The sequence below is a fragment of the Hypoxylon fragiforme genome, assembly GCF_022984875.1.
Source record: "Hypoxylon fragiforme strain CBS 206.31 chromosome Unknown GGS25scaffold_8, whole genome shotgun sequence".
In the NCBI taxonomy this organism is placed as follows: Eukaryota; Fungi; Ascomycota; class Sordariomycetes; order Xylariales; family Hypoxylaceae; genus Hypoxylon; species Hypoxylon fragiforme.
In genome coordinates this window covers 1,509,259-1,534,486 of record NW_026054763.1, presented here as the reverse complement: position 1 = coordinate 1,534,486, position 25,228 = coordinate 1,509,259, and the positions used below count along the sequence as shown (strand labels likewise).

Sequence of the window (25,228 nt, the reverse complement as noted above, 5' to 3'; positions counted from 1 at the left end):
GTAGGTATGTAGGGAGGGGAATGGCGTCAGCGATTGCCAGTCAGTCCAGTCACCTGGGCAGTCAGTCAGTCAGTCACATGGGTTTTGGAACTGCATTCATTGCACTGTTGTAGTGTGGTGTATGTAGGGGGGGGGTGGGTAGGTAAGTAGGTAGGTAGGTAGGTAGGTAAAGTAGGTACACATCTTGCGCGTGGAGTCAGTCAGCACTTGCTACGCCATGCCATGCCATGCCATGCTGTTCTGATCTGCTCTGCTCTGCTCTGTTGAGGCTTGTGGATCACGCGACGACTCCACTGGACACTTATTTATTTATTACCTACTATGTAGATAGGGGGTGGATGCATGTGTGTGTGTGTGTGTGTGTGTGTGTGATAGTGAAAGAGAGCTAGCTGGAGAAAAAAAGAGGGTGTAGAGACGATGAATTTAGGCAAAGGGAAGGAAAGGCGAGAAGACAAGAAAGACTAAAAGAGACTTGGAGAAGAAAATAGTTGGTGTGGAAGTGAGTGAGTGAGAAGATCTCGGGGCTTGAACGTTCTTGTTCCACACACCGTATGTATGTATGTATGTATGTATGTATTGGTTTGAGTCGATCACGGGATATAGGTAGCTTGGGTAGGGCTTGGGTAGGTAGGGAGGGTAAGGGTGCTGAAGAATTGATGGGGTAGATAGATATCGGCGGGAAGGGAGAACATTGAAGATTATGAAGAGGAAGAGGAAGAGGCGGAGAATGGGGAGGAGGAGGAGGAGGAGAGGGTTGGTGGAGGTGGAAGAGGATGAGGAAGAGTGCATATGTTTATTAGCTCGGCTATGCGAAAATTCAATGTTTGGAAAAGCCTCTTTTTCTATCTTTTTATACCTACATATAGTATCCTACCTATGCATGTATGTAGATTCCCATGTAGCCATGTGCTATGCAGACTCGAGAGGCTTAGTTATTCTCTTTTTTTTTTATCCCGGGATCTTCTCTTCTCGGCTTTCTTGTGCCGCTTTTTTTTGGATCTTCAATCCAGTTTTCGGTTTTTGGGGGGGATTTTTTTTTTGCGCACTACCATGACGCAGGCCGGGGCGCACAAGTCACACTTTTTTTTTGGTCTACAACTTTACCAAGTTATGTAGAGTAATATCTAGGTACTGTATGTATGTATGTATGTAGAGCTTGCTTTGCGTTGCGTCGGGGATGGGCGAATGGATGCAGATGGGCAGATGGGGGGGGTGTAATGTGTATGTGCGGTGCGGTTAACCATGTAAATGCGCATGTGCAGATATAACTACATCATGTAGGTACTAACTATGCAGCTGCTCGTATCGTACCTTGGTTCGAATACACATAATCGTGTTTTTTTAGTTTTTTTTTCCTTTCGCTTGATCGCGCGGCGCGCGGATGTCCCATACGATAGATACATACGTATTGCATTGCAGCAGAGGTTAATGCGTTTGCGTATCGCGATCGCGATTCGTGGAGGTTGGGGCTTTTTTGGGGGGGCTTGGGCTTTGGGCTTGGGGGGGAGGGAAGGGTTCGGGGTTCAACGTTGGCTGGCCTATTGGTGTAACGCGCGACTTTTTTTTTTCTTCTTTTTTTTGGTTCAGGGTAGTTATCAAGGTCAGGTAAGGCAGGTTATTAGCTACCCTAGATACATAGGTAGGGTTATCTATCGTGTTGTTGTTAATTTTACCATGGATCTAGGTTAGGTTTATCTCACTTTCGATTCTCTTTTTTTCTCATCTCTTCCCTGCGCGTTTTCGCGTGGTAGATGGGGCAGGCTGGTTAGATACACGATCCCTATCCCTAATCCTGTGGGCATTTTATGGATGGCAGGTGTGGAACAGGACTGGGGGGTAAGAAAGCATGATTGATTACAGGGCACAAGCTGGCAGACAGGCACCGCGGGACACAGGATTATACAGGTGATATGTAAGGTACGGTTACTGTGCATACACCATGCATACATATATCGAGCATAATCGAGGCAATAGTGTATCTGTCTAGGTATGAATGCTGCACACAGACGTAACGGACCCTCTTCTTTTTTTTTTGCTGCGCTCTGTCTCGACTCTCGATCCTCTTTTTTTCTTTCAACCCAAGCTGCTTTTTGGCTAGCTAGGTAAAGCTTAGGTGCCTTACCTTATTTTACCTGCCCACTTACCTCATAAGTTAAGGCTGGATGCATACCTACCTAGCTAGGCTGCCAGGTTGTAACTTGTTAGCCAGTGGGCTGGCTGGCCGGCCGATCTATCCTTTAATATCAAGGGCTTTTATACGGTACCCCAAGCTGCAAGAGGCAAGATTTGTGGTCTGTGTTCGCGTGTCTAGGTGTCTGTGTTCTCGCAAGCATATCCGTTTTTGCTGCGAACCCAAAGACGTGTGTCCAATCAGAAAATTGGGCGGTACTGGAGTATCGGTGGTCGAACCGTGGTTTTATGACATTAGACTAAGATTTGAACACATGCCACCATGAGAGCAGGAGGGGCGGGAATGGGGAATGGGAAGAGGGGAGAAAAGTTGGCGTTGGCGTTGGCGTTGGCGTTGACGAAAACTCCCAAATGCTACTGTATACCTACTAGATAGGGTAGATAGGTAAAAATGCTATTGTAGGTAGCAATGACAATCGATAGCATGGTCAACTAAGACCTACGTAGACATCTAACTGCATGATCACAATGTGTATTGTACAAAAATACGATAACTATGTTTTTTACGAAGCTTACAGTAGTTACCTGGCATACTATACCTATATCCTACTACTTACCCAACACACAGGACCCAATCGGGTGGAGGCTTATTCGGTGTGAATCAAGAAATAAATAATGCAGAAGCCGGGCTGAAAGAGACATGCGGTGTGACGGTCCGGAGGGTTGGGAAAAAAGTTGACGACATGATAACGTTTTTTTATTTTTATTTCTCTTCTCTCTTTTCTCTCTTTTTTTTTTTATTTTGTCTCTTTCTTCTTTTCTTTTCTTTTTCTTGAATTCTGATTGGTTGATCCTACATTAATGGAGGCCCAGCCAAGTCTAGGTCCCCCGTCTTTGGTGTCTTTTTGGTTGATTGATGCAGGGGAATGGCGTTGTGGGACCATGGTGCTTGCGCTGAAGGATCGTCAACTGCCGGTTCTACTGTGCGAGCCGTGCCTGCTGAGCAACTTATATGGGGGTCCCCGACGGGGGCTTTCTGGAGACATTGTAGATGTTTTGGGGCTATTGCTGCTATTCCTGCTATTGCTGACTGCCTACTGCAAGTTAGGCGTACCGTGCGTAGTATTGATGATGTGAGAGTTGTTTTATCAGCATAAGCTAGGAAAAGGTACTGTACTGAACCAGTTTGTAACTTTGTACCCTCTCTAGGTACCTACAGAATAAGGTAATGGGCAAAGGAGGAATTAAGGATGGATGGAGGATTTTACCCTGCGAGAAAGTAACTCACCGTTATTCCGCATTTTTGTTTTTTGTCCCTTTTCTACGAAATCCGCTTTGCCCCTGTGCCTTGCATGATTTGAGTTGCGGTCGCTCGGGTTCCCACCCCGGGGGGCCAGAGCTGAAAGAGAAAAGGTCTCGCTGGTTTTTATATCTTGCTGGCTCCCTCCCGAGAACTACGGCACGAGGTTAGCTGATGGGTTTTCCGAGACGAAAGAGAGTGAGCTGACACGAAGAGTGAGAGTGTGTGAGAGAGAGAAAGAGAGCGCGAGTTGACAAGATCCATTTTCTCACCACCCACCACCCTTCCAGCCATCTACAATACACATTCCTTTTTAACGATTATGTTCACTCTATGATTATGATAATGGTGTATATGGTCATACTGTCCCTCCTTTGAATGAGTTTTACGACCTGCTTGGATCTTACGTTCGCTTTATACGGCCCTGCTCAACTGTCTAGAATCATATACGCCTACTTGTGCTTGCTTGTTAACGGCCGGGCTCCCAGTCGTTCCTTTTTTGATTTCTTTTTGGATTCGGCTTGTATCTACTATCGCTACACACGCCGTCTCATCCACGAGACCGGTGCAGCGTCCTGTATTTCCACTTGACGAATATACAGTCATTGAGCAGTGCCAAGAAAGAAAAATCATATACGTCTAAATGTCACACTCCCTATTCCCCGCTGCATATTCTCCCATGATCATGCTGGACGATGAGACAACACAGGAGAAGTGGAGGAGTCCCAAGTCGCCCAGGTCGCCCAAGTCTCCCAAGGCAGCAGCTCTTCCCAGACTAACATTGCCTCCCGCTATCAAGACCAACTCTGTCAACCTCAACGACCCTAACACATATCAGCCTCATGCTCTGAGTGTCGACTTTCAGTGTATCCCAGGTGGCGGCGGAGACGTATCCCCTTGTTCTGAGGTCCCGCCATCTTCACGGTGTAGCGCCATATCGCTTTCGCCATCACTCTTTCCGCTACCACCGGCCGGGGCCTCACCATCACCATGTTCTCACTACCCAACTCCCACACCATCATCACCTCCCGGTACAGCCCGCTCACATACATCTGTATCATCATGGTTCTCACCACCATCGCCACCCCCCACAGCACCACTACCACCAACGCCAACGCAAAGGAGAATGGCGAACCTAATGGCCGATTCCAATGAGCTCGACACCCTTCAGACACCCACACAGGCCAGGCTCAAGAAACCCATTTCAACACAAGCTTTAAATCAGCCCCTTCTACCATATACCACTCGCCCCCGACGGGCTTGCACTTACACATATACCATCGACACCCAAGGATATCGCGAGTCCGCAGTTGACCCCGATGCACCGCTCTCACCACTCTCACCCCCACCGCCATCATTCCCGCCCCCGTACACACCCAAGGAGCGGCTGAGCGGCGCCAGCATGAGCACCCGCGTGGACTCGTCAACGCCGCTCGCGTACAAATCACTATCACACGACGGCACCCGCAACCCAGCAATAGAGTACGAGTCACCACAGCACAGCGACGACGAGGACGTGGAGGCAGGGACCAAGAGGAAGTGGTGGGCCGGATTCAAGAAGAGAAAGAGGCGGACGGTGTGGTGGGTGGTCGGGGCGGTCTCGGCCGCGGTCTTGATGGTCATTGCCGGGGTGGTCGTCGGGGTCATCCTCGCGATGTCGGGATGATAGGTCGCTAATCAGGTGGTCGCCTAAGAATAGGCCGTTGCCCCTTGTCTTACCTGGGTACTCTACTACCTACCGGTACTGAGGGGTAATCACTCCTCTTACTAACAAGAGGTTTTACTATATTATTATGAATGAATGAAACTTGCGAAAAAAAAAAACACAACACCATCAAACACAACTGAGAAGGGGAAGGGGAATTTCACCACACACACACTATAAAAAAAAGGGAAAAATAAATATTAATTAACGAATTGAGGGTACGGTGAGGATGATGAGGTAGGTGTGTATATTAGCTAACGAAACGCGTTATGTACCTACTATGTTATGTATATGTATGTATGGTAATCCGAACTGGGCTGGCCATCCCAAGACATCAAAAGGGAACCTTGGAAAAGAAAAAGGAAAAAAAAGAATAGGCCCCAGATAGAACTCTCAGACACACACACCCCCCTTTCGTCGCGAGACGGAGCCGATGTAAGTCAAGAAAGAACCTCGAATCTTCGCCTCCTCAATCAATATCTGTGCAATTCTTGTGTGACTCGGGTGCCTGGGTAATCATTGGCGAACGTTTGGTCATGTGCTGAATAAAATACTGTGTAAGGTGATGAAGATTCCATGCTTACTTGGGTTCTGATAGGTTGATACTGATAGGTTAATATGCAGTAGTAGTCTAGTTTAGAGAAGAACTAGTGCTATGCTTAGAATTACCCCTTTTATCATTTTCCGACCCGTTGTATGGTCGGGACGATACAAAGCCGGGGTGGATCCACATAACGCATTTAATGCCGACGTAGTCCGGAGTTTACTTCCTACCGGATTACACTTTTCGCTACCGCTACCGGCACGAAGGCTTCTACGTAGCACGCCTGCTGTTGCCCTCGTGTGAATTTTTATCTATTTTCATCGCTACAGGCTTTTTTTCCATCGTACTGAATTACGCATTTGGTTGACCTCGTACTTTTAGCTCGCCCTAGTAAATTGAATCAATCTCGTCCGTGTCCTTCGCCTGAATACCAAACCGGCCAAATAATTCACGGGCGGGCTTTACTCGTCCACTCCAACATCGCGGCGCCGCTACGGCAACCAAGCCGCGCCATCCTTCCGATGGATCCTTTAATAAACCAGCAAGCACGGGGTCCGCCCAAGCGCACCCAGATAAGCTATGCCTGCGAGGCTTGTCGGATTTCCAAGATCAAGTGCCAGCCCGGGCCGCAGTCAGGGATCTGTAAACGGTATAGTAGCCTTGTCACTAGTTTGTTCACTATTTGGTTTTATGGTATAGGTAAAAGTAAATGTGATGTAAAAGGCTAAGATAGGTGCTGGCGCCATACAGTTGCTCCGAGTTCAAGCGGGAGTGTGTCTTCCGCGCTAATCCGCGAACCCGCCGGCCTAGGGTGTCGAGACCGTAAGTATGCCTCTTTGTTCCCCCCAATCAACAAACCCCCCATAGTTGATGAATGCGAGTACCATCGTAGCTACTCTTTTCCAATGTTCCCTAAAATAAATCACACTTACCCAAGCATAGCGACACCGAGGCCCCCCCTCCCCCACCAGGCCCCAGCAAAACCTTCAGCATCGAATTCACCATGCCCGTCGACAGCAACCCCCACGACGCCTTCGACGACCTGCGAGAAAAACACGAGCGCTTCATCTCGGACCTCGTGCCCTCCTCCAGCGAAGAAGAAGAAGAAGAGGAGAACCTTACTACTACTACCACATCCCAGGCATTCAGTTTCAACGACCTCTCCACCCCAACCCCATCAGCGCCCTCACGCCCTGTGAGCAGCCTCGGCATCAAACCGCTCTTCAACCTCGACTCCGCAGCGAAGCTCCTCGCGTCGTTCCGCGCGATGCTGCCGAGCTGCCCGTGCGTCGTGCTGCCCGACGACGATGTGAGGGCGATGGCGCGGAAGACGCCGTTTGTGCTGCTGGCGATACTGGCGGTTACGAGCTGTTCGACGAGCTTGCAGGGGCATAGTTTGTATGATGAGGAGTTTCGCAAGATACTGGGGTTGAAGTTTGTGGCGGGGGGGGAGAGGTCGGTGGAGTTGTTGCAGGGGGTGTTGGTTTATTGTGCTTGGTGAGTTTCTTTTTTCCCCCCTTTTTGGAGTTGCTTTTTTTTTATGTCGTCCTTGAAGATGTTTTCTAGGTAGGGAGGTGAATATAGTATTGGGGAACATTCTACTAAACGACATTCATGGACTAGGTATCCCTTCCACCTGCGCCCTAAGAATAGGCAGGTGCTACAGTATCTGAGGATGGCAGTGGATATCGTACACGACTTAGAACTAGACGAGGAGACGGATTCAAACTTCACGTCGCAATCCCCTGAGAGGGTAGCAGAAAGATTACAGAGCATCCGAGCGTACCTCACTTGCTTTTATATCAACTCCGTGTTAGTCATCTTTATCCTCGCCCCCTTTTCACTAACCCCTATCCACGTGTCTAATTGCCGTTTCTCCTTGTAACAAAACAGACACGCATGGGCATGGTCCAAGCCCTACACCCTGCGCTACACCTCATGGCTGTCCAAATGCTGCGACACTCTCGAGCAGACCAGCGACCTCGAACAAGACCATATCCTCGTGTGGCTAGTGCGCCTACAGTACATCCTCAACGAGCTCGAGGAAGCAGACCGAATTAATAAGAAAGCCGATGCTGCTAGTACTAGCAGTCAGAGCGAGCACCACCGCCGGCTCATACGTATTGGGCTAGAGACGGAGCTACGCGACTTTCAGACGAGGATTCCGGGACATATATCTACGAGGCGTGAGTTAGCCCCCCACCCCCCCTTTAATCCTAAGTAGGCAGACCGATTGTCAGGTACTTACATCTCAACCTCTGCTATATACTAACACAAAAAACCAGCAAGCATCCTAATGCTCTCCCTCATCGCCGACATCTACCTCCTCGCCGCGCCCCTCATCCAAGTCCGCATCACCACCACCACCACCTCCTCCTCCTCCTCCTCCCTCGACCCCGTAAAGCTGCAAGCCGTAACCTACACCGTGCGCGCCTTCTTCGACTACGCCACCAGCCTCAACGAGGCGCAGAAGGCCTGCTTCAGCGGTGTCGACACGGCGCGCTTCATCCACGCCGTCATCCTCGCGTACAGGCTCTCGTTCCCGGTCCCGGCGTGTCCGGGGTACGACTGTGTGCAGGGGAGGCGGGTGCTTGATTTTGGGAGGGTTTTGGCGAGGTTGTCGGAGAGTGGTGGTGGTGGTGGTGGTGATGACGCTGGTACTGGGGGTGAAGGGGTGGGGGTAGGGGGGGATGATGCCGAGACACGGGGGAAGAGGAAAGTAGACGTCGTCGCGGCGCTGCAAGTCGTGCTGGGCTCTGTGCAGGCGAAGTTCGAGAGGAAGAGCGAGGGGCTGCAGGCGGCAGTCGCGGCGGCGGCGGAGGAGAGCACGAGGAGGGCGCGTGGGTGTCCCATGTTTGACGGGAGCTTGGACGCGTACTTGCCGTTGTGGGAGGGCCAGCAGAGCAGTGGGAGCATGAGCTCGTCCTGCGCGACTTTCTCCTCCGCGGATAGTGGCCTGGCGTGTCCGGTGGGGCCGGCGAAACCGGAGTGTTTCCATGATCTGTGGGCGACTATGACGGTTGGTTGGGCCGCGGAGGCGGACTTTGGTCTACGGCTAGGGGGTGATGGTGATATGGTGGGGTTTGGCGTTGGGAATGGTGGCGTTGATGAGCTTGTTGAATTGGGAGAGTTATGAAAAAAGGGGGGGGATTTGAGACAAATGATACAGTATCCTAGGTATTTAAGTCCATGAAGAAATACTTTGCTATCTTGGCTATGCGGCGAACCGTGGTCTTCTTGATTAAGCACACCGAGGTATGTAGGTGTAGGTATAGATAATGTCTCCTTCCGTGTCTCAGGTGATAACAATGTCCTCTGTGCATTCCCGACCGGACTTTTCTCTTGTCGCCATTAACACATTAATAACTTGCAATTAACACATTAGCATCTGTAAAGTATATACCTACGACTGCTTTATGTTCACAACCTTGGAAGTTTGCTTGCGATTCCCCTTAATTTAAAGGATTTCTCCGGTCGTTTGAATATCACAAGCCACCAAACACTATCTTTTTTTTTCGAGTCAATTTATCTCCGTATTACCTAGTAGGTAGGCAATCAGCCTTACCGGGTGTTACGGCCGGTATGCAGCCTTTGCATCCCCGCTTCCGTCATGCGAGGGATCACTTCCCCGAGAAGGAGAAGGTGCATTTATTAATATGTTGATAAAATGAAGTTTAAGGGTTGCGGTTGAAAGTGCTTTATTCTATGCCCCTGAGCCCCTGAACCTAAATTTTACTCGTATCAAGTATAGACATCAGCAGGCGAATAGGCATTGCGATTAATTTATATCAACGACGGCTATGGGTATTAGTGAGACTCGCCATGTTTATTAATTAGGTACCTGAGCAGATTCGTAAAGTTCCGCCTGCATCAATGACTAATATCTCATGAAACCATGGAACTACGCCGTTTGCGCCTCCGTCTCCTGTTCCTTCGCAACCGCATCCTCATACGTATCGTACTTGTACCGAAAGCCCGGGTGATCATCCCTCAGATACACCTGCCCCTTTCCGTATAGCCGCTCTCTCAGCATCACCCGTTCACCATTCTCCCCCCATCCTCCTCTGCGGGTGGATATCTCCCTCTCCTCCTCAGCTCCGGCACCAAGTACTCCAACGCATCCTCAAAACTCCCCGGCGTGATCACATAGCCCAGATTAAACCCATCCACACCCGCCACATCGACCCACTCCTCCATCACATCCGCCACCTCCGCCGCCGTCCCCACCGGCATCGCACCCATGCCGCCAATCGCACTCACAACCCCCAAGTTCCTCGGCGTCAGCCGCGGCACGTCGTCCCCCCTATACTGCAGGTTCCCGAGCGCCGAGTGCACGCGCGCGATCGCCGAGATGTCGTCGGCCGTGAGCTCGTGGTCGAGGTCGAAGCGCGCGACGTCGATCCCCGTGCTCGCGCTGAACTGCGCTAGCCCGCCTTCCACAAGCACGTACCGCAAAGCGTCCTCGTGCTTGGCTCGTGCGTCGGCGGGGGAGGAGCCGATGATGGGGGTTATCATGGCGAAGATCTTGATGGAGGAGGGGTCACGGCCGGAGGAGGAGGCGGCGGCGGCGCGGATGGCTTGGACGCGGGGCGCGAGGATGTGAGGGGAGAGGGCGGAGACGAAGATCCCTTCGGCGTGGGTTGCGCCGAATTGGATGCCGGCTCTATGCTCAGGTAAGGCTCTTGTTAGCGAATAAAGGTTCAAAGGGGTTAGGCTATGGTTTCTGCTCACGGCGAAGTGCCCGCTTGGAAGAGGACGGGAGTCCGCTGGGGCGATGGATCTACGATATGGGGAGCATCGACGCGGAACTTCGCGCCATGGTGATGAATAGTCCGGATCTGCGAATAGTCGGCGTAGACGCCTTTCTCTGCGTCTTCAACCAGGGCTTTATCGGACCACGAGTCCTCCCAGAGCCTATGCAGATGTTAGTGCTTAGAGCTTACTCGTATCATTCAGATGGGGTTAATGTACTTGTATAAAACTCTCAGATACTCGTCTGCAATCTCGTAGCGTTTATCATGTTCCACGTAGGGTAGTCCGACCTTGCCACAGTCAGTTATCGGCACCCCGTCATTTTGAAGAAGGAGGAACTCTTACAGCCCGAGACGCTGATTCCTTCCAACTCGTTACGATGTTCCAACCAAAGCGACCTCCTGTCAGATGATCCAGCGTACTGAAGCGTTTTGCCACGACATAGGGCTGTTCATACGAGGTTGACGTCGTTATGGCAAATCCAAGCTTCTTCGTAACTGCTGCCATTGCTGAGACCGGCTTTATATAGCGTGAGATTCTATGGAGAGTGTAGCGCAGTGACGACCGATATGATCAGTGTCGGTACTCACAATTACTGGATCGGCCATGGGGAATTGGCTTCCCGTTCGGATAGCTGGCTCAGCGCTCCCCTTATATCTGCACAGGCCAACATCGTTATCAAACCACATACTGATCCTGCTTATGAACATAGAATAACTCACGTGTCATAAGGACCGAACGTATCGGCCAGGAAAAAGTGACGTGAAGCCCCCCTTTTCGAGGAGCTTGGCAAGGTCAGTCCAGTACGACAAGTCGCGTCGCTTATCCTTTGCTCGATCTTTGGGGTTCCTCCACTGGCCGAACGATAGATGGCCGACCGTAAACATGTCGAATCCATTTAGAAGAATTTGTTTCTTGTTACTGTCGTTCAGGGGGGTTTCTACGTTTGGGTCGGCGGACCGGACGGGTAGAGTTGCCATGTTGCTTTCTGTCAACAATATGGACTAAGAAATCAATTTGAACTTGGTTAAATCACTGTTAAAACTATCTTGAACAAGTAATGGGATTTTATTTCATTATAGCAAGATTGATACGAAGACAACTCTTTCTAAGGCGACCCTGCGTATCCTCAACAGCTGCGGTGTTCATACTGTCGACGTTGTCCTACACAGGGGTTGATTCCGCCATTACCCATCTCCAAAATCCTACTTGATGATGCCATATTGATACTCCTGGATAGGCAATATCTACATAGTTGGTATTATTTCCATGAGTATTATCTTGGTTTGAAGTCTCCGGGTCCGTGACTCCGTCATATCAACGCTCGTTCCGGTTAACCCCGCGCTGTCGCCATGATCAGACTGGAATGCGTGATCAGCTCAACGCACCCTTATCAAGTTGAAATGCACATTGGGTTACCATTTTAGTCGTAAGCACGTCATGATTCTGTGCGTATGAATCGAGTCAATTGCTGTTATCTAAATCCTTGTTCTGCTATGTATGCTTGTAGATTGGCGAATTGCTAATAACACCCACAATCGCAACACTCATTATATATGATGTTTCTGCCTTGTGAAACGATTCACGGTACTACATTATGTTTATATCGTAGTAGTCAACATACTTAATATGGCTTCATCATCAACATCCGGGCCGGAAATTGGCACGAGCGATGATGCCGCAAGCATTCCGGGAAAGACCAACGTCACGATTTCCCGGGCTGACGAGACCAATCTACGTGTTGCAGTATAACTGCAAGCAAGAAGAAGAAAGAGGAAAGGAAGAAAGCTTGCTTTATTCTCAAACTATAGATGGCGGAGTGCCAATATATGGCCATAAGGGCCATATGGCTAAGGATGCTTAAGGCATTTGCAACATATTCCTGTTGGTATAAAGCTATGTAGCTATTGCCACATTTACTGTCGGTGGGTGGTTTTAAAGCTATGTAGTTAGGTAACTAAAGTATAATTTTCCATTTCTTTTTAAAATAACAATCGTTTTTTTTTTTTAATTTTTTAAAGTAATATCTGTAGGTTTATTTTTTCCATTCGTACTTTTCCAAACTTATTAATCGGATAAAGGCCTTGTGTTTTTCCTTTACCAATGGTTTAATTAGTTTATCTGCTATTATTTCTTTAGTTTTAACGTGTTAGATTTTAATATTTTTACGTTAAATTCTATTAATAATTTATTTATACCAGGTATCGATATAGCGGGTTTTTGCTGTATTTAAGGGATTAAGAGCTGTAATAATCGCGTTAATTAAATTTAAGAAAAGTAATAAAGGCTTTAGTTAGGGATATCTTAATTCTTAAAGGAGTTTTAATATTTATATTTTCGATAGTTTTATTAAAGATAAATTGATAAACTTTATTTCCGTATTACTTAATACGATTAGTGATTGTTTTTTTAAACTTTAATGTATAAGGCTTTTTACTAAGGTTATTAAATGGGTTTTCGTTAATTTTTTTAATCTTAGATAATTTATAAAAATAATATTTGCTTAAATTGTTAACTTTAAGTTCTTAAGATCGTATTTATTACTTAACGTTATTCCGAAGTTTTATATGGTATTAATGTATTTTTATAAGTGTTTTTTTAGTTTAAAATGAATTTTACTAAGTCTTACGTTAGCCTTTATAAGGGCTAATATTGTTTTAATTATGTCTAAACGAGTCCTAATAAATAATTAATTTAAAGATTTTATTTCTTTAATGTATTTAACATGTTTAAGTTTAATAATCTTTTCTTATATTAATGGAATTATAATATCGGATTTTTATAGCGACTTTATTTTTTTTAATGTTTTAATATTATACTTTGAGAGAATTTTTCTAGTAAATTTAAATTAATTAAAGAATATTTAACGTAATTCCCTATTTTATTTAATTTTAAATCTAATAAATTTAGTCATTTTGTTTATTTTATTAAGCTTGAAAATGTCGTTTAAGTCGGTTTTTATTTTCTCGATAATTTTAAGTGTGTTGCTTATAATTAATAAGTCGTTAATATATATTAATATAAAGACTTCCAGTTTTTTATTTTTAAATAAATAACACTTCGTAAACATGCTTTTAAATTTTATTTTTTTTATTGTCTTTAATATGTTTTTAAATCATTAAATCGGAGCTTGTTTTAAGCTATAAAGTGTTTGCTTAAGTTTTTATATTTAATTTATTTTATCTTTATAATTAATTATTTATTTAATGTAAATTTCAATTCTTTTTAGAATTATATTATTTAAAAACGTAGTAATAATGTTAAATTATAAACATTTAAGGTTAAGAGTTATTATTAAGGTAAAAAAGATTTTAATTATAATTAAGTTTATAATTATAACGTAAATATCTTAAATTGCTTAAGAATCGTTAATCTTAAAGTTGCCACATATAATTAATTTTACTCGATTATATATAAATTTATCCTTCTCGTTAAACTTTTAATTTAAAACTTATTTAATTAATAATGGTTTTTTTTTTAAAGGAAAATTAATTAGTTTAAAAATCTTTCGTTTTATAAGATTATTAAATTATTTATTAAAGGCTAGTTTTTATTATTTTTATATTTTTAGATTATTTTTAGCTTGTTTAAGTGATTTAATTAATAGTGGAGTTATGGTTTATTTAATTTTAATATTTATTAAAGTGTAAGCCGGTAAATTTTTTTTAATTTAACTTTTGTAACGGTAATAAACTTTAAGCTTTATTAACGTAAGGAAAGACTTTCTTTTTCCTTTTATAAGGTTTAATTTATTATAAAATATCGGAGCTTTTTTTTTTTTAGAAAATCGTTTTAATTGTGGAGGTTTTAAAGGTTAAGGTGGTGGTTAAAATAATTGTTAAGTTTATATTAATTAAAAAGATTAAAAAAGTTAAAAAGGTTAAGCGAAAGGTTAAAAAAAAGGTTAAGTTTGTTTAGTAATATATGTATTTTTCATTTACTATTATAATTGATTTTCCTTATTCTTTTTTTTTTCGTCTTTTTTTTTGTTTATTAAATTATTATAATCGTTAAAATTAATATCTTTTTCTTTATCTTCTTAATTTTCTTTAACTTATTTAACTTTATTATTTCTTTTATTAAGCTTTTCTTTTAAATTTTAACCTTTTTAAGAGATTTTTTTTTAATTTTCGTGATTTTCGTTAAGATTAAGGTTAATTTAAACCATTATTATATCTAAGATTAAATTTTTATTTATATTATTATTTTTAATTATGTTTTATACCGCACTTTAAAAGTTATTACTTTTATTTTAACTTTTAGATTTTATTTTAAATTATGTTTTTAAAGGCTTTTTAAGAATTATAATAGGTATAATTTTTTTAAGTATTCGGATTAATATATGGGTTAAAGTTGGAGTAATTTTTAGGGTAATTTCCGGCGTGATATTAAGTGTTAAAGTAATTTTTAAAGTTATTTTTAATGAGATAATGGGTGTAATTATTAGTGGTGTTAATATCGGTGATCGATTTGGTTTAAGACTTAATTTGCGACTTAGTTTAAGGCTTAGTTTATGGGTGGATTTAAGGCTGTTATGATTTAATTATTATTATATTAAAAATATTGTCGGTTTTTTTTATTATTACATTTATAAATTAAGCTTTATATTTTCTAAATGGTTTTAAGTTTTAAATTCTTTAAGGCTAATTTTAACTTTAAATTTATTTAATTTTATTAGATTTAAATTAATTAAAATAACCTTATATTTTAGATTTTTTAACTTATTTTCATTGTAACGTTTTTTTTTATTAAATTTAATATTTTTTATAAGAATGATTTAATTAAGCTATAACACCTAAATTTTATATATTTTTAATCGTTTATTTTTATATCTTATTATATAACCTTTAATTACTTAAAATACCTGCTTTTTTTTATATGGGATTTGTTTTTTTTATACTTAAGTAATCGCTTTAAAGGTTTATAGATTTAATAAATATTCTTTTTTTATTTTTTTAGGAAGTTTAAAGTAATTATAAAAACGGTTATAAAGGGATTTATAATTTTCGTTAACTTTTATAAGAAGTAAATTTATAATTATAATAATTATTTTTTTAGCCTATAACTAAAGGAATATCGATAGCTTAAATTTAATTATAATAACCTTTATTAAAGTAATTACCAAGTCGTTAGCTTTTTCAACTTATTTATTTTACTTTAATATGTGATTAACTGTTATTTTAAATTATATATTAGCTTTTTTAAGTTCATTCTTTATAACTCCTTTCTTTCCTAGGAATTCTTTTCCTTTATTAAAGTAAAAAATCTGGATTTTAAGTTTAATTTAAAGTTTAATTTCTTTTTAAAAATTAAATATTAATCGGTAAATCACTTCCTTATTTTTTAAGAATTTTACTTATTAGTAATTATTATATCTATTTATGAATATACATGAATATTTGAAACTTATATGGCTTTTTTAATTATAAGATAAGATATTTATATAAATAATTTAAAGAAGTCGTAATGCTAGGATTAAAAGTGCTTTTCAAATAAGTTTCTTTGCTTTTATTTATGTATATATATCGTAAAATTCCGGTTTAAATGAGATTTTTAATTTTAATCCACATCTTTTATAAGTTAGTTTGATTTTTAAAAAGTTTATATATATTAAACGTTTATATATTAAGTTAATATTAATTATTATAAAGGTGGTTTAAGGTTTATATTAATTATTAAAGATTTTAAATAATTGGAATATTTTTAATTTTTATAACTATTTAATTTTTATTATTTCTTAAGTTATTAAATCCTTTAAACGTAAAGTGTTTGTTATTTTATTAAATATAATATTGTTGTTTTTTAATTGTTTTATGCTTATTAAGTTTATAAGTGTTTTTAAATAATAATTTGCATTTAAAAGTCGTAAATTAGTTACACCCTTATTATTTCGATAAACTTTTATTATTATTATATTATAACTTAAAGCTTTAGTTTTATTATTATTTAAAGTTATTATACTTAGTAGTATTAGGAAAGGTTAATAAGTTTTAAATTATTTAAGGTTATTAAACATATAATTTATATAACCTAAATCGTTAACGCATATATTTTAAGAGAGGTTTTTAATTTAATTAAAGTTTATAACTACGGCTAAAGAAATATTTATTAATAAAAAGTTATTATTTACTTATCCGTATAATAAAGCTTTAATATTAATATTTAATAAGCCTTTAAATGTTTTATTTTTTCTTAATTTAATTACTATTTTATCCTTTAAAGCTGGCTTTAACTTTAAATAAAAAACGTAATACTTTTTAATTCTTTTTATATGGCACTTCTTACATTAAATACACCATTATTAAGTCGGATAATATTTCTTCTTACATATTATATAATCGATAAGTTATTTCTTTTTTAATTTTAATAACTCACCTCCTTTAATGTTTAAGTTTAACGGTTTAAATAAGAATATAGTTGCTATTAAGTTTTTATTATTTGCTTTTTATATGAATTTTTTTAGGAATAATTACTAAGTTAAGATTTTTTTTTAATAATCCCGTTTTAGGAATTAATATTAATTTAAATATCGTTCCTTAATGGCTTTTATTATATTAAACATTTTTACGGTTTTAAGTAAATCAAGATTTAATTGTTTAAATTTATCGAATATTTTCTTAAATTTAATTATATAATTACGTAAAGTTATTTTATTTTTAAGGGTAAGGTTTTTTAATTAGTAATATAATTAAGATATTAATTATTTAAAAACTTTAAATATTATTTTTAATATTAAATTGTAAATTACTTTAAGATTATTTTTTTTATCTTCTTAATCAATTATTTTCAATTAAGTAATTACGTTTAAATTGCGTAATAAACTTATTAATAAAGTTATATAATAAATTCTTTCCTTGCGATATTTTCGTTTCATTTTATTAAATGTTCCTTATAAAGGCGTTTATCGTATACCATTAATAAATTTATTAAGTTTATAATATTAATAATGTTAACGTATTAATCTTTTTCATTCTTTAAATCCATACTCGTCGAAAAGTAATGAAATTAATGGGAAATATAATAAGCCTTCCGCTATTTTAGCGGGTTTTTTAATTAATTTTAATATTTATTTAATGTTATATTTTATTATTGATTTTTTATTATTATTTATAATTAAAAGGTTTATTGTTTTAAGATTTTTCTTATCGTGTTAATATTTTAAATATTTTAATGGCCTCGTTTAAAACCTTATTTAGTGGGTTTTTTTTAAAATAAATAGGTACGATACTTAATTTTAATACCCTTTTAGGCTTTTTCTTTAATGACTTTATCTTTTAATTTAGTTTTACATTGGATAGGTTTTTTGCCTATATTTCGTTAATTTAATCTCGGCTTTATAAAAATTGAGGGAAGCAATATTTCATAATATTTTCTTTAATTATCTGATGTCTTTTGGTATTAAATCGGCGCTTTTCAAGCGGCACGGAGTTTATAATCTGTTGTAGTATAATTGCAAGCAAGAAGAAGAAAGAGGAAAGGAAGAAAGCTTGCTTTATTCTTAAACTATAGATGGCGGAGTGTTAATATATGGCCATAAGGGCCATATGGCTAAGGATGCCTAAGGCACCTGTAACATTATGTGATGACGAAAATGTAAGATCCAACTTCCTCGCATCGTTTACCGCAAAAGAGGCAGACGCAATTATGAAAAAGGTTGACAACCGTTTTCTCGTCCTAATAGGTCTCATGTACATGATCAAGCAGGCAAGTGACGCTCGATAGGAATCTCCAATTTTTCGTATGAGATTGCGTGAGACTTCGCTAACGCGGCACAGATCGACGTGAATAATGCGGCCAACGTCAAAGTGCTGCAAGTCGGCGAACCAACAAATATCTTAACGGAGCTGAACATGTCGACAAACCAGTATAACTGGGTTCAGTCTATTTACGGTGTATGGCCAAACTACCACAATAATGAGATTGTAATGATAGAATACTTTGTCTGACCTGTAATAGATCGCCTATATCCTCTTCGAGACGCCCAGCAACCTGGTTCTGAAGCGAATGAGCCCTCACGTGTGGCAAGCCCGCATTTTCTTCTGCTGGGGCATAATCGTGGCTTGTCACGCTGCGGTTCAAAACCGCCACGCGTTATATGCGTTGCGGTTTCTTCTTGGGTAAGATATTATGCCCACAGACTTGAACCGTGAAGGAAATAGGGGTAAAGCTGACGTACCGCTAGTATGTTCGAAGCCGGCATGTTCCCCGGCGTAATCGCGCAGCTCGCGGCTTGGTACAGGACAGATGAGATGGGGAGACCGGTGGCCTGGTTCTTCACTATCCAGAACACGTCCAATATCGTAGGGTCACTGCTCTGTTATGGAATCAGCTACATGAATGGAGTGGGAGGTCTGAGTGCCTGGAGATGGTGCGCAACCACCCCCTTCTCCCCTCACAGTCTGCCTAAAACTTCCATCACTAACCTCTAGGCTTTTTCCAGGGTCTACCTCATCGAAGGCATCATCACCATCTTCTTCGCCGGCGCCGTGTTCACCATCCTGCCGGACTACCCCAAATCCCCACGAAGCAACGCATGGCTCACCCCTCGCGAACAAGAGTTCATCGAGGTCCGGCTACCAGAAAACGCGCCCCTGACAAGCGATCCGTTCTTCTCCGCGAAGGAGATCGTCGCGTCGCTGAGGTCGCCCCTGATCTGGTCCTTCATGCTCTCGCAGATGCTGGTTAACTTCGGGAACTACGCGCTGACCTGGTATCTCCCGACGATCGTCACGAACTTGGGCTTCACCGCGCTGCCGAAGAACCAGCTGCTTAACATACCGCCCGCGGCGGCGGCGATTGGGGGGCTGATTTTCTCGTCGTGGTTTCTTGGGAAGGCGTATATTGTCCGCCCGCTTTACATCATGTATGCCATCCATCCATCCATCTGTCTGTTTGTCTGTTTGTCTGTCTACTCCGTTTCTAACCCTCTGCACAGGTTCATCATGACCGGCATGGTAGTCTGCTTCGTCCTCTTCTTCACGCTCGACTCGCGCATCGGGATCTACATCGCCTGCATCCTCGGCACCACGTTCACGTCCAGCTACTTCATCCCCTTCTGGGCCTGGCGCACCGCCACCCTGCGCGGCTCCACCGGCTCCGCCTTCACCCTCGGCTTCCAGAACGCCATCGGCCAGGTCGGCACCGTCACCGCCCCGCAGCTGTTCCAGCAGAAGTGGGCGTACAGCGGCTACAAGCAGTCGTTTGCGATCGCGGCGGCGGGCACCGTCGCGGCGTTCTTCGCCAATCTGTGGACGTGGTGGCTTACGAGGAATACGGAGTATGATGTTATGAGGGTTCGGAGGCTCATTAGACAGGCGAAGAAGGAAGGGAAAGTATTTCATGGGGATGATGTGAAGGTATTTGAGGAAAGGGGGTTTTTTGACGGGCTGAGGAAACGGAGTGATGTTGAAGTCGCCGTTGTTTGATTACGGATGTCTGTTGGTTTGAGGTTATATACTACTAGGTAGGTACAAACAACCCTAACCCGATATATTCCTACCCCTAACCCTAAGTGCCCATTACCTAATCATACATACCTAGTACTCAATATCTTCATTGGATATTAGATTCCACACGAACATACTTGAGAATTGAAGATGGCATTCAATGTGGTTTCCATATCAGATGTCTACCTAGGGTATATCTGAGTATACTGAGACTGCAACTCGACGTCGAATTGTTTACCTATCGGAGCGCATCGGCCGATCTACACGACCGTCCACCATGTCCACCCTTTACCCACTCTTCCTATTGACCCCCTTTCCAGACACATCCTCCATCAACCACGGCAAGACCTTCGCCCCCCAATACTGGCGCATCTTATAGTGGCCGAGCCCCTCGGGCATAGACTCGATAGCCTCCGCCAACGCTTTCCCGTCCCCTTCTGCCTTGACTTGGTCAAGCCGGGTCATGTAAGACCGAACCGTGAAAATAACGGCGCTGGTGCGCGGCAGCTTGGTGAGAGTCTGGTGTTCAATGCGCAAGAAGCATTCGTCGAACTCGGGGTCGGCTTTTTCGTCGGCGACGGTCTGCTCGGTGCCGGGGTAGTAGTTGTTGCCATCAGTGCGGAATAAGTCTGCGCCGTCGACTTGTAGAGACCACTTTTTCTCTGGTTAGCATGATATGTCTACTCGCTTACTTATGAAATGATACCAACGCACATTCATACGTCCAATGAAGTCCCCGGGAATCATCCTTCCAAAGTACCGGTCCACGCTGAGCCCAAGCTTCTTATCATAGCCCGGAACGGGCTTGTGGATCTCCCGGACAGATTCGCCAACACGGGCCGGGCTTAGGAATCCGCCGGGGAAACAGGCGATGTAACCTTGTAGACGGTATTGGTCGTCGGCGTCGGGGCACATGAAGTAGAAGTCCTCCTGTTTCACGCTCGTCTGTTAGTAAACCTTTATTACGTATTACTGACAACAGGAAGGGGTATAGCCGCAGACGCTATTCAAAGGGAAAAGGGGGGCTTTGTTTAACACTAACCTCAACGTTTTCTCCCATATAAGCCAACATCTGCGCATGCGTCAATCCCACCATGCTGAGCGGATAAGTCGACCCCGTAGCTAGGTTCCTGGCCACCTTTCCATGGGCCTTGAACATAGTCGGGAACCTAGCAGGCAAGTACTTGATCATGACTTCCTCGTACAGCTCCTCGATGGCTGGGTTGACCTTCTCGCCGGTCCCAATGGTGAACTCGGGCTTCTCCCTGATCAGGGGTAGACGCTCTTGGATGCGGTTGAGATAGCCGTGGTCCATGCGGATCCACTCGGAGCGAGTACGCTTTTGGATACCTAGAAATGATGAGCGTTTGGGGTCTATAGTATTAAGTGAGATACGATAATACCCATGGTGACATGACCTTGCGTCTTGTAAGGCTGATAGCGGATAGGGTCGACTTTGCGGAAGTCGAAATCCCACAATGGCTCGATATCATGGTCTGGATTCTGCTTCTTCTGGTATAGTGGCTGGGTCTCGCCTTTGGTGAAAATTCTCCAGGCTTGAGTAAGTGCCAAAAGAACTGGAGCTAGGAGGAAATACCATAGGGCTCCCGGAGCGTAAACTGTCTCGTAGATAATTCCAAGCATGGCTGGATATTGACTGCCTAGGTGGGTTGAACTGTTAATGGTCGATTTCTGGTAGGTCTTCTTGTGTTTGTTATATACCCGCCTGGATGTTCAAATCTACCCACTACTCAAGCGACATGACACCTTCCTGTTCCGCTATAACTTATTGATGTAATTCAGTCAATATACCTAGGCATGAAGCATCTTGGATTGGGTAACATGATTCCCAAGATAGTGGATCTTTCTGCAACACTGTAAGTGATATGTCGCGCGTTGAATTTCGTGCGTGCATTGTACAGTCATATGCCTCTTCCCATGGTTTGCCCCTTTAAAGAATGCAACAAGAAGCAAACCCCGACCCAGAAGTCGCACTTTCGGGGCTTGTATACCAGGAGTGAGAGTCGAGTGGTAACAAACTCTAATTTGTTCGTAGAACTTAGGGATCCATACTAGGTACGGAGTTGAGACTCATGATACACTCTCGTCAAAGACGTGATAGTTACCTCGTATGAGTTGTGCCGAAAATAGCCTCGGCAAGCATGACTATATCGAGACCTCTTTCTTTCATATCCCGCTTCGCTATCTGCTGGCAAGGGGCTTTGGGTCTGAATCTAGACGACCTCCTACTAAAGATAGGAATGCCCTGTACCAGATCTGGTAAACTGCCTTCCTGTTTCTATCCTACCGTAAAGTCACCCAATGCCTGGCGAAAATGAGCTGATAGATCGAGAAAAATACAGGCCATCGGTCTGCAAACACCTATGACACGGAGTTTGCTCCTTTCGTAGCAACTTTGACGACCAAGATTGTCAAATGACTGGATCCTCAAGCACAGGTATCAAGCCCTTGAGACTGCAGAGTGCGGGAATAGGGGTTAGACTGACTCGGCTCGAATATGAAATTCTCAATGTCGGTTGCGGAGAAGGTCCCCTGACCGCGAAGATGGCAGCACAGGTAAACCTCATTGTCGGCATAGATGCCTCGTCTGACATGAATAGAGCCGTTCTACCAGATGTTGCTCGAAATTGATGCTCGTGTAGTTGGCTGTCGATACCTCAACAAAGCAATTGGCTAACATTTACGAGAACAATAAAAGTCCCATGCAGTTGGAGCACTCAGTTGATTACCTAACCTAGCAGTAACATTGAAGGTCTAGGTTAAGTACTTCGTACTAATGCCACATGGCTACCCAATTATCCAGAGTTCATCTCACCTCTCGGCTTTCAGTCCGTATGGTTTTGGACCACGAATTGACTACGAATTGCGGAGATATCCGATTGTATTCTTGTATTCTTGTATTCTTGTAGATAATAACCGTCTAGATCCATAGAATAGAGTCTCTAGTACGAATCACGATGGAGGGAAGTTTAAATGTACCCTTGTCTTTAAGTGGACCTACAAGTGGACCTACAAGTGAATTGTCAGGCCATTTCTGAAAATTTGGTAGAGGATTCTGTTATCAATAATTGATGTATCTTCTCTCCAATATTAGGCTTTTCAGTACTTACGACCTAAATATTCATTTGTGCCTCCTCAAGAAATAACAGTCACTATGCCTCCCAAAGTTGAAGCTGTCAAGGACAATGTCGTTGCTTTCGGCAGGGTTCGTAAGAACTTAAAGATGGGATGCGTTGGTCTGCCTAATGTGGGAAAGTCTAGTCTATTCAATCTCTTAACCGAGCAAAGCGCCGCTGCAGAGAACTACCCCTTTTGCACGATTGAGCCCAATGAGGCAAGATGTCCTGTTCCCGACGCTCGATATGTAAGTCGAAATACTCTACAGAAAAATCGCAATAGATACCTAGTACCTAGTAACTAAAGTACGCAATACTTGTAGGACTTCCTCTGTGACCTTTGGAAGCCCCCGTCTATGTACCCAGCCTACTTACAGGTCACCGACATCGCTGGTCTGATCAAGGGTGCTTCCCAAGGAGAAGGACTTGGAAATGCTTTCCTGTCTCATATCCAGGCCGTCGACGGCATGTTCCACATTGTCAGGTACAGCATGGATCACTGAACTGCTGCACTGTTGCGCCTTCAAACTAACACGGACTCTATAACAGAGCATTCGATAATGATCAAGTCTTGCATGTCGATGACTCGATCGATCCCGTCCGGGACTTAGGTCGGTTCGCCCAAGCCTCTCGAGCTGACGGAACTAATCAGTGCATCTTCTCTAGATACCATCCAAAGCGAGCTTTGCAAGAAGGATCTCGGTTTGTATTTTTTGTATTTTCCTCTAAATCGGCTTCACACTAGCTAACCCCACCACCCCCCGTCCGTTTTAGACATTCTGCAGAAGACCATCATTGCCGAAGAAGCAATTGTCAAAAAGGCAGGTGGCAAGTACAAGATGCTACCTCTCTTCACAGAGACAACGACAAAGATCCGAGCAGTGAGCCCCAGAATTTCCAGTCTCATAGGTCCAACCAGTTTAAATATGCTCACAATACAATCGTGAGAATAGATGCTGGAGAAGGATCAGCCAGTCAGAGACGGAAGCTGGACACCGGCCGAGATTGCGCTTATCAACGAGAAGATACAGCTAATCACCACCAAGCCAACCATCTACCTCGTCAACTTGACCATGAAGGACTACCTCAGACAGAAGAGCAAGTACCTGCCATCTATCGCTAAGTGGGTCACCGAGCACGGAGGCCTTCCCCGCGACATCATTCCCTTCTCTATCGAGTTTGAAGAGAAGCTCCACAGCATGAAGGACGATCCGGCTGCACAGGCCGAGTTCCTCAAGGACAGCAAGGTCAAGTCGAAACTGGACAAGATCATCACTGAAGGATTTACGAAGCTAGGCCTGCAATACTACTTCACTGGTCTGCTCACACTTTGCCACTTCCCCCCTGGGCGAATTTCCCGCGCTAACTTGTAATACGTAGCTGGTGAGAAGGAAATCAGATGCTGGACTATTCCCAGAGGATGTCTAGCACCACAAGCCGCTGGAGTTATCCACGGCGATTTCGAGAGGGGATTCATCAAGGCCGAAGTGGTCGCCTACCAAGATTTCCACGACCTCTGCCAGGGCGGGAAGTCCATGGGCCCCATCAAGGCTGCTGGAAAATACCGACAAGAAGGAAAGTCTTATGTAAGTATTTACTCAAAGACTCCCTCCCGATACTGCAGCAGCTGACTTTGTTTTTCTTCCAGGTTGTCCAAGATGGAGATATCATCCACTTCCAATTCAGTATGTTATTAAAAGTTGCCCCCAATACTAACTCCTTGCTGACTCCCTGTCTTAGACGTTTCAAACAAGAAATAGATACACCCCTTTTCGAGGCCGGCGGCTATGGAAGTTCGGATAGCGACCATTTTCAACAACTAGGGCCAATTCAGCTTAGGATATGTTCATCGTAGACTCCTTGACCTTTTACCAAGACCGCGAGCATCTATAGATCTGATTTACGAAACTTGCTAGATAGATCAATCAAAGACTAAATTGGTTCCCCGCGTCAGTATAAAACAGTTGTGCTGTTTGAGCAGATCTAGGCGAAAAGCATCTTTGCCTTAAGCTATAGTAATTGATATTGGAAAGACTGGGCTTATGGTTCAGAAAATGAAAAGCACGAAACTACTCGAAGTACCTCAATAGTTCAGTAGCGACAAATCAACATAGCCAACTAATCACCTACGAGTACTACCAGCTGACTAGATACTTCTTCATCATGAGGAGGTTCCCATAGGGGAGAGGGATGTTCTAAACTAACTAATTTGGG

At 42.8% G+C, this 25,228-nt stretch overlaps 7 protein-coding genes across 7 annotated transcripts; 5 read left to right on the top strand and 2 right to left on the bottom strand.

Annotated features, from left to right (window-relative positions):
* Window positions 1–343: 343 nt before the first annotated feature.
* Window positions 344–1,201, top strand: GGS25DRAFT_503530 (uncharacterized protein). The gene has a single exon (XM_049262078.1). The coding sequence runs from the start codon at window positions 701–703 to the stop codon at window positions 1,052–1,054; it is 354 nt and encodes a 117-aa protein (XP_049113884.1). The 5' UTR covers window positions 344–700; the 3' UTR covers window positions 1,055–1,201.
* A 2,469-nt stretch (window positions 1,202–3,670) lies between these two features.
* Window positions 3,671–5,352, top strand: GGS25DRAFT_415412 (uncharacterized protein). Its single transcript, XM_049258519.1, has one exon. The coding sequence runs from the start codon at window positions 4,074–4,076 to the stop codon at window positions 5,094–5,096; it is 1,023 nt and encodes a 340-aa protein (XP_049113883.1). The 5' UTR covers window positions 3,671–4,073; the 3' UTR covers window positions 5,097–5,352.
* A 485-nt stretch (window positions 5,353–5,837) lies between these two features.
* Window positions 5,838–9,145, top strand: GGS25DRAFT_503520 (uncharacterized protein). Its single transcript, XM_049262077.1, has 6 exons — window positions 5,838–6,328; window positions 6,430–6,501; window positions 6,622–7,176; window positions 7,303–7,491; window positions 7,573–7,865; window positions 7,965–9,145. The coding sequence occupies exons 1-6, from the start codon at window positions 6,201–6,203 to the stop codon at window positions 8,813–8,815; spliced, it is 2,088 nt and encodes a 695-aa protein (XP_049113882.1). The 5' UTR covers window positions 5,838–6,200; the 3' UTR covers window positions 8,816–9,145.
* Window positions 9,146–9,580: 435 nt separating this feature from the next.
* GGS25DRAFT_515520 (DszA family xenobiotic compound monooxygenase) lies at window positions 9,581–11,653 on the bottom strand (the record flags this gene model as incomplete). Its single annotated transcript, XM_049263089.1, has 8 exons — window positions 9,581–9,679; window positions 9,724–10,342; window positions 10,411–10,593; window positions 10,651–10,721; window positions 10,777–10,950; window positions 11,022–11,088; window positions 11,194–11,371; window positions 11,623–11,653. 8 exons carry the CDS (start codon window positions 11,651–11,653, stop codon window positions 9,581–9,583), a joined length of 1,422 nt encoding a protein of 473 aa, XP_049113881.1.
* Window positions 11,654–17,985: 6,332 nt separating this feature from the next.
* GGS25DRAFT_515519 (high-affinity nicotinic acid transporter) lies at window positions 17,986–19,856 on the top strand (the record flags this gene model as incomplete). The annotated part of the gene is made up of 6 exons (XM_049263088.1): window positions 17,986–18,135; window positions 18,207–18,323; window positions 18,388–18,548; window positions 18,614–18,799; window positions 18,872–19,294; window positions 19,367–19,856. 6 exons carry the CDS (start codon window positions 17,986–17,988, stop codon window positions 19,854–19,856), a joined length of 1,527 nt encoding a protein of 508 aa, XP_049113880.1.
* A 151-nt stretch (window positions 19,857–20,007) lies between these two features.
* GGS25DRAFT_415256 (uncharacterized protein) lies at window positions 20,008–21,753 on the bottom strand. Its single transcript, XM_049258518.1, has 4 exons — window positions 21,281–21,753; window positions 20,920–21,227; window positions 20,592–20,807; window positions 20,008–20,531 (listed from the first exon to the last, which is right to left on the bottom strand). The coding sequence occupies exons 1-4, from the start codon at window positions 21,519–21,521 to the stop codon at window positions 20,166–20,168; spliced, it is 1,131 nt and encodes a 376-aa protein (XP_049113879.1). The 5' UTR covers window positions 21,522–21,753; the 3' UTR covers window positions 20,008–20,165.
* A 1,073-nt stretch (window positions 21,754–22,826) lies between these two features.
* GGS25DRAFT_503490 (GTP-binding protein YchF) lies at window positions 22,827–25,228 on the top strand. The gene is made up of 9 exons (XM_049262076.1): window positions 22,827–23,262; window positions 23,338–23,498; window positions 23,564–23,625; window positions 23,681–23,716; window positions 23,789–23,895; window positions 23,968–24,331; window positions 24,395–24,600; window positions 24,663–24,699; window positions 24,755–25,228. The coding sequence occupies exons 1-9, from the start codon at window positions 23,053–23,055 to the stop codon at window positions 24,772–24,774; spliced, it is 1,203 nt and encodes a 400-aa protein (XP_049113878.1). The 5' UTR covers window positions 22,827–23,052; the 3' UTR covers window positions 24,775–25,228.